This window comes from Leucoraja erinacea, chromosome 18 (assembly GCF_028641065.1).
Source record: "Leucoraja erinacea ecotype New England chromosome 18, Leri_hhj_1, whole genome shotgun sequence".
NCBI lineage: Eukaryota > Metazoa > Chordata > Chondrichthyes > Rajiformes > Rajidae > Leucoraja > Leucoraja erinaceus.
Window position 1 is genome coordinate 34352950 of NC_073394.1, and position 13410 is coordinate 34366359.

At 42.5% G+C, this 13410-nt stretch overlaps 1 protein-coding gene across 5 annotated transcripts in view; it reads left to right on the forward strand.

Annotated features, from left to right (window-relative positions):
- The window catches only part of LOC129705896 (hatching enzyme 1.2-like), a 117893-nt gene that overhangs the window by 89065 nt on the left and 15418 nt on the right, over positions 1-13410 (forward strand). For 4 of the 5 annotated variants that reach the window (XM_055649795.1, XM_055649794.1, XM_055649796.1 and 1 more), the window contains 2 exons: positions 3006-3228; positions 3330-3457. The exons of the other annotated variant lie outside the window; for it this stretch is intronic. In XM_055649795.1, coding sequence (XP_055505770.1) covers positions 3006-3228; positions 3330-3457 — 351 coding nt within the window. The remainder of the gene's footprint in view (positions 1-3005; positions 3229-3329; positions 3458-13410) is intronic. 5 annotated transcript variants of the gene reach the window in all.

The window sequence follows — 13410 nt, forward strand, 5'->3', positions numbered from 1 at the left end:
CAGGAGTAGGCAATTCGGCTCTTCGAGCCAGCACCGCCATTCAATATGATCATGGCTGATCATCCAAAATCAGTACCCCGTTCCGGCTTTTTCCCCGCATCCCTTAGCCCTAAGAGTTAAATCTAACTGTCTTGAAAACATCTTTGCAATTCCCCCAAATGTTATTCAATGGAGAGTAGGACTGCAAGAAATGAATCTTATGTATACAAGATTAGAAATATGAGCCTCAGGAAAAATTTGGCTTTACACAAGAATTTGAGATGTTTCTAATTGTCAAGATTGAGTCATTGTTAAGGTGGACCTCCGAGGCATATTGTCAATTAGAATCAGTTAGCAACTCAATGGGATTAATGTTAACAAACAGAATGTTAAAGTTGATGAGAGTCCTGGGGGAAATAATTGATGGCAAAAGAGCTGGAAAGTAAAACTAATTGGATAACTATGCCACATGTCAAATGGCCTTTTTTGTTGTATCATTTGATGATTATGTTCACACTTGGCATTTATATTTAAAATGTAATCCAGCAGAAAATGAAGGTATCAAAAGGCCCCAATTGAGTTTTGATTTCACAATAATTAATGCACATTGACTGTAACATTGAATCTCAGAAATTGGTGTTGATTTCAGTCTCAAATATATAGAAACATAGAAAATAGGTGCAGGAATAGGTCATTCGGCCCCTCAAGCCAGCACCACCATTCAATATGATAATAGCTGATCATCCAAAATTAGTACCCTGTTCCTGCTTTTTCCCCATACCCCTTGAATCCGTTAGCCCTAACAGCTAAATCTATCCCTCTCTTGAAAACATACAGTGAATTGGCTCCACTGCCTTCTGTGGCAGATAATTCCACAGATTCACAACTTTAGGTGAAAAGGTTTTTCCTCATCTCAGTCCTAAATGGCCTACCCCTTATTCTTCAAATGTGATTCCCCCAACATCGGGAAATTTTTTCCTGCATCTAGCTTGTCCAATCCCTTAAGAATTTAATATGTTTCTATAAGATTCCCTCTCATCCTTCTAATACAATACAATACAATTTATTTGTTGTCATTTGAACCTCATTGAGGTTCAAACGAAATTTAGTTTCTGCATTCATACAAACAAGTAGAAGAACCAAGACACAACACGATTTACACAAACATCCATCACAGCGAATCTCCTCCTCACTGTGATGGAAGGCAAAGTCTTATCTCACCCCTGCACTCGCCATTCTCCTCCCGATATCAGAGTCAAAGCCCCTGGCGGGCGATGGTAAGTAAGTCCCGCGGCCATTAAAGCCGCGCCGGGCAATGCAAGGCCACGCTCCGGGTCTTGATGTTGGAGCCCCTGGCGGGCACTAGCAAGTCCCGCGACCATTTAAAGCCGCGCCGGGCGATGTAAAGCTCCGCTCCAGGTCATCCTCAACCCCGCAACTTGTATTCCAGTGAATACAAGTCCCGTAGACCCATTCTTTCATCATATGTCAGTCCCGCCATCCAGGAATTAACCTGGTGAACCTACGCTGGTTCAATACTCCAGGTGTGGTCTTACCAGGGCCTTGTATAACTGCAGTCGGACCTCCTTGCTCCTAAAGCAGCTAATCAAATCAAAATACTTGATACTTTAGAACATAAAATCTCGTATTGTAATTTGGTTGTTCCATCTTCACTACTCAAATCTATATCTTGGAAGTCATTTTTATTGTCATATTGAGCTACCATTTGGAAGTACAGGTGCACAACCTTTTATCCGGTGTTCTGGAAACCGAAAAACTCCGAAAACCGGCCATTTTTTCCAGGATGTCGTCTGCACACCAAAGCTCGCGTTTGGCGCCAAACTTGACCCGAAACGACCCACGGTCAACCCAGGTCTGTACTACTGTAGCGGCTGCCTCCTCCCCGGATCCCGGGGAGACACTTAAACATCTGTAAATCATTGCTTAAATATTAGTCAGTTAGTTTGGAGGACTTTTATGTGAAGGGGGGGGGGGGGGTTGAAGGGGTAAACTTTAATTCTTAGTCCCCTACCTGGTCGGAGAGGCGGGGAGCGGTCAATGCCTTACCGGGTCGCCGTGCAGTAAGCTCCGCTGGGGCTGCGGGCGGCGCCGGTTGTAGCTCCGACCCCGACAACTCTACCCCTGGCTGCGAGGCTCCGCAAATGTTGGGAGTCGGCGGCGTCGCAGCGCTGGGATACCAGCGGGAAGCGGGCAATGCCTTACCGGGTCGCTGTGCGGTAAGCTCCAGGGCGCTGAGGCCGCCTTCTCCCAACGTTCGCGGAGCTGGGGGCTGCGGGCGGCGCTGGATTTGGAGCGCCTCGCAGCCAGGGGTCGAGTTGCCGGGGTCGGAGCTACAACCGGCGCCGCCCGCAGCCGGACGGAGCCCCCAGCTCCGCGATGTTGGGAGTCGCCGACCAGGTAGGGGACTAAGAATTAAAGTTTACCCCTTCACCCACCCACCCCACCACCACCACCACATAAAATCCCTCCAAACTAACTGACTAACATTTATGCAATGATTTACAATGATTCCCCGGTCTCCGGGGAGGAGGCAGTCGCTCCAGACTTTTCAAGCCGCCCGCGCTACCTACCTAATCTACGCTAAAAATCTTCCATTCGGAAATCCGAAAATGTCCGAAATCCGACAAGTGTCTGGTCCCAAGGCTTTCGGATAAAAGGTTGTGCACCTGTATCAAGATTCCATTTGGTTTCTGCCACGTTTGATAAAGTGGAGAATATTTTGGAATTTTAATGACACAAATTTCAACTTTAGATTTGACAAACGCATCTGAATTTTTGATAAGAATTGTCTTAAGAACGTAAAGAGTATAAAGTTCTCCGCTGTGTCATACAAAATGTGTAAGAATATTTTGGCAAAAGAATAATTCACAGTTCCACTTTTCAGGGATGTTGCACCAACTTTGTGTGCTATGAACCTTTATTGTAATTATAACTGATCATTATTTCTTGTTATAATTCCTAGTCAAAGTTTAGAACTTAATATGGAATTTTATTTCTAATTACAGATCATCTTGGAATTTAATTTCTTTCATATCCAGATATATGTAGGCTGCTATCGAGATAATCTAAAAATTTATGATGGTTCTACTGTTCATTCACGAATCCTTAAAGGACCAGTTTGTGGCAAAATGGCTCCAGCAGTCATCTCTTCCGATCATCAGTTATTAATTGTGTTTGTCTCAGGACATTTTAAACACTCGAAAGGATTCAGTGCTAAGTATCGATTTGGTAATACCTTGTTATAATAATTTGTATGTGGCTCTTGATTATTGATATAAAATTGAAAAGCTCATGCTTTTAGCATATTGCTTTTTTTCTTTATTTTGCAGTTACATGTGGAAGAATGTTGATTGCTTCACCAACCAAAATTATTGGGAAATTTGAATATAGAGCAACCTTAAATCCAAATGAAATATCAAACTGTTTTTGGTTAGTCCAAGCACATAAAGGACATAAGGTACGGAGTAATACATTGAAGCTTAGCAATGTAATATGGTTAGGAACATCTGTTACTGACAATGTTGTTTTGAAAATCAGTTGGGTTTATTTAGTGCAGATAACTGATATTTATAGGGGCAGAAAAAATATAAAAAATAATTGATGCTGAAATTAGAATTTTTGCTTTTTGAAAGAGAAACTTATTATCACTGGAATTATATTATTGTTGTAAAGCTTACTGATAAATAATACCATTGATACCTAATTGGATTTAACATTATATGGTGAATTCTCTAACAACTTGGCACACCAAATTTAAATTGGATAACTGCATCTCTAGATAGATAAACATGCTGTATGCTGTACTGCACGATGCAAAAGCAGGATATAGACTTTCTACAAATCACTTTCATTTACCATCAGTGCAGTCATGCAATCCATGCATGTGATTACTGATGTGTTATTTCCTGAAAAGTGATGACAGATTCTTTTGTTGGTCACAAATGAAGAGTACAGTGGTAGGAGATTTTAGTTAGGAAAGCTAATATAATAGGTACATGAAAGACTCGTGCATTTGGAATATCCTGTATTGTGTTCAGACTTAGGGACAGATGTCTGATGATATTCTAGTTTCAACAAATTGATTCCTGGGATAGTGGATCTTTTGAAATAGTCTAGCTGAGTAGCTGTAGTGAATTTTATTAAAAAAAAGCATATACTATAGCCATGGTGCATTGAGGATGAAGAGAGAGAACTTTTAAGATAGTGCATGGATGCCCGTCAAGTGGATTTTTCTGTCCTGGAGGGTGCCATGCTTTTTGAGTACTATTAGACCTGCACTCCAATGAATACTATTCTATCACAATTCAGCAAAAGGTGGAAAGGCTTTGGCCAATTTCTAATAGTGGAGAACTCCAGGAGACGATTTTCAGAGTCGATGATTTAACAATAATAATGCCTTTGAAATTTTGGTGTTGACAATAAAACATTACACATATGACAAAAAATATATTTAAAAAAAAGGTACCTACCTAACAAACCCATCTGGACAACCTGAACTAACTGGTGTACCAGCTCTTCGTAAAAAGGCGAAGAAATGTGACTAGGTCTCTCCTGGGTAACCCACTTATTGTTTGGTTGCAACTACAGTAAGGTTGCTCTAAATCCCACTTTGGGACTTTTGAATTACAAATATAAACAAAATAGATGGCAGGTATCTTCCCCCCCCCCCCCCCCCCCCCCCCCCCCCCCCCCCCCCCCCCCCCGAGAGAGCCCCCCTCAGTCCCTCTCTTTGATAGTACATTTAAATCAATTAGAAAATATACTACATTACAAAACCAGCCGTATATGTGCTGTAAAACGTGGCATAATTACCCTTCATCAAGACAACAAACAAAACCAGAGAGTATATGTACAAACTATTTACATCTTATTTGTCTCCTATACTATTATCTGATCGTATAGATGTTAATTGTCCACTTCATTAACTCAATGGTCTCTTTCAGATATTTTGCCATTTGCCCATATGACCCACGTTTCTGTGGTTATTTCAAACCTGTCTATAGTCCATCTCCTATGATACCCAATATGGTGCGAAGATTTTCCTCTGACAGATTTTCCAATCCTCTCTGGCCCCTTGCTTTATGCTTTATTCGTCCCCCCTGACCAGTGGTCTCACAGCAGTCCTCTATTCAACACATGTCTTGACTCCAATCTGATGTAAATTCCCATATTCTCCAGTGTAGGTACTGCCTCAGTCAATGTCCTGAAGGATTTAACTCCAGAATCTAGGAAGATCTTGAGCTGTGCCGGGAATGGAGACTTGGCTTTAATATTTTTCTCCCGCAGTTGCTTAAACACCTGTCGTACCTCCTTACGCTTTATCTGGACTTCTGGCGAGTAGTCTTGATCAAAATACACTCGGTCCCCATCATATATTATCTTTCGCTGCTTCCAAGCCTGTTGCAACACGAGATCTTTCGTATTATAGTCTAAAAATCTGACTATTATAGATCTTGGTGGGGCTAGCTCTGCACTCAGTCTAGCTGCGAGGGACCTATGTGCTCTCTCTATCTTAATGGTTAAATCTTCCGGGAGTTCTAGGGAATTCCTCAGCAGATCATTTACAAATTGGAACATTTTTTTTTTCCTTTCTCTCTGTGACTACATATATCCGCACATTCTTACGCCTTGCTCGATTTTCCAGGTCCAGGCATTTCTCTGCTAACTTAGCTTCTCTCTGTAACAGGTAGTTAATCATTTTCTCGTGTCTCATTTCCTTATCTTCTGTTGAACTTACTCTGACCTCCATTTCCTTCAAATTTCCTTCCAGCTTTTCCATTCGAGCTGTTAAATCCTTCATTTTACTTCGGAGTCACGTGAGTGACTACGTGAAGACCCCGCCAGCACGTATGCGCAACATAGCGTCTCACGCAGTGCAACAGCGACGGGCAGGGGAAGAGCTCTCCCGCGGCAAAGTTTAAAACGGGACCTGCAGGTAAATTAATCTTATTCTGAGATTATTTATTTCGAACCCTTGCTGTGTTCTGTGTTTCAGCAAACATGGACAAGGGAAGGAAAGTAAAGATGGTCGCGTCCCGTACGACTGGTGGACCAGGAAGGTTCCGGCAGTGGGGTGCGACCCACGGCACCGGGATAACATTCCCTGCGGTCCACAGTCACCAACTCTAACACTGCTCAGCCGAGCCCAACTCCGCAAGGTGCTCAGCTCGAACCAACACAGCGGGTTGGAGGCAAGGCGAAGCAGAAGTCGGTCCGGCCAATAGACTTTGACTAGTCCGGTCAGGAGGACGAGCTGCCCGAGAGCAGCAAAGGTGACCGTCTATCCCGCATGGAGCGGTTGATGGAGCAGATACTCCAGCGAGACTTGCTCCGGGAGATGGAGCAAGCTCGCCATGGGAGCGCTCGCACACCCACAACAGCACCGTATTCGGCGCTGTCTATCGCATCTCCCTCGACAGAGGGGTGCGTTGGGGGCCAGGGCTGGGCTGGCCTGGAAGAGGGGCTCGTGGCTGAAGATACCAGTAATGTGCTGGGGGTGCAGGACCAGGAAGAGCTGCTGGGAGTGGTCAACAGGTTTGCGGTACCACCGGGAGCGGGACAGCCATTGCAGATGAAACTGGCAGCCAGTATTGACTACCTGTCCTTCCACCCTCTGCAGGAACAGGTAGTCAATGAAACAATGGGCAAATATATACCTCCAGAGAACTGCATCTGGCTAAATGTACCCGCCGTCAACAGCCAAATCTGGGGGTACATTGGGCTGGGCATAAGGCCCCAGGAGGTGAAGCTCCTGAAAGTATTAAAACTTCTGACTTCAGCCATAACGTCCTACGCTCGTTCCGTTGATGGGGTCGAAATGATGGATAACCAACAGGACACACTGGCCCTACTGTGTAATACACAGTATGAAATAAACTGCCTACGGAAGAACGCCATCAAACCTGCCCTCAATCCCAAATTCGCAGGGTTGTGCAAAACTGCAACTGCACAGCCACAGATACTGCTGTTTGGAAAAGACTTGTCCAAGCAAGTAAAAGAACTGGACGAAGAGTCTAAAGTCGTTGGGCTTACGAGGGCAGTTGCAGGAACGTGCAAAACCACACACCCCAGGCGGCAGCACCCCTATGCATCCACCAGCAGGCATCAATACCAGGGTGCTGGTGAAAGCATGAGGGCCGCACATCAACCACTGAGATCTTTTTTAGGCCAAGGCCCTGAGCGGGCCTCATGGAAGATGCGCCAACCCCACACCCCGGCGCCTCGACCAGTGAAGAAACAGGCCGAAGAAATGAACATACTACCGGTATCCATGGAGGTAGGTGTGTCTAGTTCCTTCCAGAACATAAAAGGTGTAGGTCCTGTACCAACAGGGGGAAGGTTACACTTGTTTTAGGAAGCATGGAGGACTATTACATTTGATAAATATATACTACAAAATATTCAGGGATACAAAATTGATTTCATCCAAAAAAGTATGCCACCAGTTCAACATGTACCTGACAGGGAGTTTGTACTCTCACAATGGGAGAAATTCGTAGGACATGCAGAACTGGCGAGGTTACATGCTAAAGGAGTTATAGAGAGAACAGAGCATGACTCTCTGGAATTTGTATCGAACATTTTTACAAAAACCAAGAAAGATGGTGGATGTCGAATCATCATTGACTTAACTAGACTGAATACTTTTGTTAAGTATATACATTTCAAAATGGAAACATTTGTTACTGCCAAACAATTAGTTTCCGAAGGATACTCCATGGCATGCATTGATTTAAAAGATGCATACTATTCAGTACCCATTCATAAGGATCATCATAGATACCTAAAATTTAACTGGATGGGGCAATGATGGCAGTATAAAGCGTTGCCTAATGGCTTAACATCAGCCTCAAGACTATTTACCAAGATATTGAAACCAGCCTTGGCAATAACAAGGAAACAAAAACATATTGTTATGGCATATCTTGATGATATATTGATTGTGGGGGAAACCCTGAAATTAGCTAAATCAACAGTTTTAGCTATCAAACGTCTGTTTGAAACACTGGGGTTTATCATACATCCAGATAAATCTAAGTTGACACCATCCACAACTATGGACTATCTGGGATTCACAAATAACTCTGTTCACATGTCTGTAACATTGCCAAAGGACAAAGCAGCAGATTTGGTGGAAGCCTGCAACAAATTGATTGTAACTAATCAACCATCTATTTGACAGGTGGTAAAAGTAATTGAGAAATTAGTAGCAGCATTTCCAGCTACTCAATTTGGACCTTTGCATTACCAAAATTTACAAAGGGCAAAGGTGCAAGCGCTAAAACAACATACAGGTCATTTTGATCGACCTATGCAATTACCAGCCAAAGCAATTTCAGAGTTACAATGGTGGAAGGAAAATCTTTAGCATAGTTCCAGCCCCATCATTACCAGTAACCCATCATTCACATTACAAATGGATGCCAGTGCTCAGGGCTGGGGAGCAACTATATCTAGTACTGGTGGTAGATGGAACATACAAGAATCATTACTACTACAGACACTGGGTATAAATTACTTAGAAATGTTAGGTGCGTTTTATGGGCTAAAAGCTTACTGTTCAGCTATGCACCATTTGCATGTCCGCCTACAAATTGATAATACCATGGTGGTGGCATATTAATCATATGGGTGGAATAAAATCGATATCGTGTGACGATTTGGTCAACACAATCTGGCAATGGTGTGTCGACAGACATATTTGGCTGTCAGCAACTAACCTACCAGGTAAGCTCAATACAGTGGCAGACACCAGGTCACGGAAATTTAATGACAACACCGAATGGATGTTGAACGACAAAGTATTTGCTGATATTACAATGCGGTATGGTACACCTTATATCGATCTCTTTGCACCCAGACTGAATCACCAGTTACCAACATATGTCGCTTGGGAACCAGACCCTGAGGCAGCAGCAATGGACGCCTTTTCGCTGAATTGGGGGAAATTGTTTTTCTATGCCTTTCCCCCCTTCTGCCTCATCAGTCGGGTCCTACGCAAAATACAAATGGACTCAGCTTCAGGTATTTTGGTAGTACCTGATTGGCCTACACAGCCATGGTTCCCTGTGGTCCTCGACATGGTTTCTGAACCACTCATGACCATTTCCAAAAGACCAGATCTTTTGGTCCATCCTGTTACGGGTGAAAGTCATCCATGCCATGACAGGATAAATCTGTTGGCTTGCAGAATTTGAAAACACCTTTGTTGGATCTGGGATTATCGGACAGGACCATGGGCTTGATCACGGCGGCCTACCGAGAATCGACTAAGAAGCAGTACCTCTCCAACATTCGGAAGTGGGAAGCGTACTGCTCAAGGACTGGGGTAGCATACAAATTAGCTACAATTACCAACGTCCTGGAGTTCCTATCCAGCCTTCACTTTGATGAAGGACTGAGTTACAGCACTATTAACAGTGCTAGGAGTGCTCTGTCAGCATATTTATGGCAGGCACCAGGACAGCAGTCCATAGGATCCCACCCTCTAGTTGCCAATCTAATGAGGGGTATCTACAATACCAATCCCCCAGACCAAGGTACACCCAGATCTGGGACGTCAGTGTTGTACTGACATTGCTAAGGGGTTGGTCACCAGCAATGTCCCTGTCCCTGGAACAGCTCACACTAAAAACAGTCATGCTGATGGCTTTGGTCTCAGCTCAAAGAGTCCAGTCCCTATACAAATTAAGATTGGACAATATGAAAACATCAACTGACAAGATAACCTTCTGGATCTTGGAGCTGGTCAAATAGAGTAGACCGGGAACTTCGGGACTGAGTTTGGAATTCCGGGCATACCCACCTGACCCCCGTTTGTGTGTCATGACACACTTACTGCTTTATCTTAGGACAACAAAAGCCTTAAGAGGAAGCAAAATGGCATTATGGGTTGGCTTCAAAGAGCCTCATGGTCGGGTGTCAGTACAGACCATCTCAAGATGGCTCAGACAGGTTCTGGGGGCTGCTGGGGTGGATACTGACATTTTTAAATCTCACTCCACCAGGGCAGCAGCAACATCGGCGGCCATTAATATGGAGGTACCAATGGACCATATTCTGACGACAGCAGGATGGTCTACGGAAAAGACTTTCCAAATATTTCATAATAAGCCGATCGCCAAACCTGTAGTGTTGTCAGAAAGAATTTTAAGTTCTGGAATATAATTTAGCCCGAGGGAGCATTATTTTCCTTGTTTAAAAATTAAATCGTTATTGTTTTTAAAAAATTGATTCATGTTTAATTATGATAACATACTACCCCCCTTGGATGACTTTGGCAGTGAGTGAAGCATGGATTTGTCCCACGGCTTGAAATCACAGATCTTTAAAATCTTCACGTAGTCATTCACGTGACTCCGAAGTAAAATAGTAAGATTAAACGAGAACTTACCAGTTTGAAGTTTGATCTTAATTTTATGGGGAGTTACGTCGAAGGATTACGTGCCCTCCACGCCCACACACTTATAAAGGTCAGCTGGTATCCTAGTTCTTCTTATCTTACTATGCTTATTTCATTACTATTACTGTGATTCCACACCGCTGCTTTGAAGAATGTCGCGCATGCATGCTGGCGGGGTCTTCACGTAATCTCTCGACGTAACTCCTCATAAAATAAAGATCAAACTTCAAACTGGTAAGTTCTCGTTTAATCTTACGATTTTATCCTCCACTCTCGTTAATCTCTGTTTTTTATCTTCTGAGGCATTTTTATGTTCTTTTCTCAACTCCCGCAACTCGGAGAGAATTAACGGGCCTTTCTTGTCGGGCTCTGCATCATCTTGCGGGGAGTTTGTCAGTTTCTGACCTTCATTCGTTCTTTTTCCTCTGCGCTCGGACGCCTTATGTCGACCCATCATGTTCAGACAGCCGTTAGCACTCCTTTCTCCTCGTTTATCACGGTATTTATCTTTCTTATGGCTGGTTTGAAGAGGGCCTCCCGGGAGCAGATCGACTACACAGCCTTCACTGTCATGGCGTCACCGGAAGTCTATTGATTTGTTAGTTTGGCAAATGTTTTTTATTGTTGCATCGCATCCTAGTAAATTGAGTACAGCGGATATTCACAGGCTAACCAGAGCAAGAAACAAAAATGGTATAGAAAGCAACTAGTAGATTACACAACGTGGGATAATGACTAATTTAAAGATAGTAAGTTATAACGTCCACAGTTTAAATCATCCCATAAAGAGGAGAAACATTCTGAGCCAACTCAAAAATTTAGGATGTGGAGTTGCATTGATTCAGGAAACGCATCTGGTGGAAACTGAACAAAAAAAGCTTAGAAGAGAGTGGGTTGGTGAGGTATTTAGTGCCTCCTATGGGAAAAGGAGAGGAATCGCTATCTGTAGTTTTCTCTGTGGAAAACGTTATCCAAGATACATTGGGGAGATATGTAATGGTAATTGGTACAATAAGTGGGATGGTAGTATCGATTATAAATATTTATGCACCAACAGAAGATGATTACTCTTTCTTCAGAGACATTACAAATATAATTGCAGAAAATGCCAAAGGTATGATAATACTAGGTGGTGATTTCAATGCGGTCCTTGATGGGAGGCTGGATAGATCACCAGATGAGTACAACCAAACAAAAAAAAACAAAATATTAAATAATATGCTTGTGGAGTTAGGATTAGTAGACTCATGGAGACATAAAAATCCGAGGGGGAGGGATTATAGTTTTTTTTCGAACGTGCATGGGAGTTACTCACGTATAGACATGCTTTGTGTTCTCAAACAATATACATATAAAGCGGTAGATTGTAAAATTGGCTCAATAACAATCAGTGATCATGCACCCATAATCCTTACCTTGGAGTTAGGAACCGAAAAGATTTTTAAATACTGGAGAGCAAACATTTCTTTATTGACAGACAACGTAGTGACACAGGAAATTAGGAATTGTATTAAAGAGTTTTTTGACCACAATGACAATAGTGAAGTAACATTATCCACTCTTTGGGACGGTGCAGAAGCAGTAATAAGGGGCAAAATGATTGAAATATCGAGTAAAGGAAGAATAGGTTGAAGAAGCAATCTGACTTGGAAAGTAAAATAAAGATATTAGAAGTAGAACACAAAAATAACAATAGAAACAAGAATCTGATAAAGGAACTAAAATAAAAAAGTCATGAGTTACAAGAGCTTCTAACATAAAGCGGAAGGAGCCCTTCGATTCGTAAATCAAAAATACTATGAGAAGGGAAATAGGGCTAGTCGCCTTCTGGCATTTCAGTTGCGTAAGGAGCAAGCTAATAGAGTAGTTTCCAAAGTTCTACATCCGATTTCTCGAAATTTAGTTTCACAACCACGAGAAATCACAGAAGCATTTGCATCCTTCTATGAACAGTTATACGACTCTCCTGAAATCATGGATAAAAAGGAAAAGAGCAGCACATTATTTTCTGGATTAAAAATGGCCTGCCTTTCTCAAGAAGAAGCGAGAAATATGACAACACAAATAGAAGAGCAGGAAATAAAAGAAGTCATTAAAAAACTAAAGAACAACAAGTCCCCAGGGACGGATGGGATTCCAGGAGAGTTTTATAAATGTTTTGAGAACGAGCTTTCTCCAATTCTGGCTAGAGTCTATAATTATGCCTTGGCTGAAGGTAACCCACCGAGATCATGGGCCGAGGCTATAATCTCTGTTATTTATAAGGGAGGGAAGGATCCCACAGGACGTGAAGGCTACAGACCGATAAGTCTCTTATGCAATGACCTAAAGATACTCAGTGCTATATTAACCAAGAGAACCCAAAAAATTATAAAACAATTGATACATCCTGATCAAACAGGGAGCCAATAATATTAGGCGGGTCCTGAATATCATGACATGTGCAAAAAGGAAGCATCAGACTTCAATGCTATTAAGTTTTGATGCTCAAAAGGCTTTCAACAGAGAGATTGGGTTTATCTTGAATATACACTAGATAAAATGGGGTTCCACACAAAATTTATTAATTGGGTGAAAACATATTTAAATCCAAAGTCAAGAGTGAGGGTAAATGGATGTTGCTCTGAGTTTTTTTAATTAAAGAGGGGAGTTAGGCAGGGAGACAGTTTGAGTCCCCTGCTTTTTGACTTATGTTTAGAGCCGCTCGCAGAAACTATTAGGCAAGATGACTATATTGAGGGCGTTAAAGATGATCGGGGGGAGAACAAAATATTTCACTATTTGCAGATGATGTTATGATCTATGTGAGTAATCCTATTCCCTCAGTGCCTCGCCTAATGCAAGTCTTACAGGAATATGGAGAAATATCGGGATATAAAATAAATTACTCAAAATCAGAAGCAATGATGCTGTCAGGTCTGTGGCCCTCGCAATTAAATGATCGGGTCAGGTTCAATTGGTCTCGGGAGGGTTTTAGATATCTAGGTATTGTCATCACTTCCTCTATC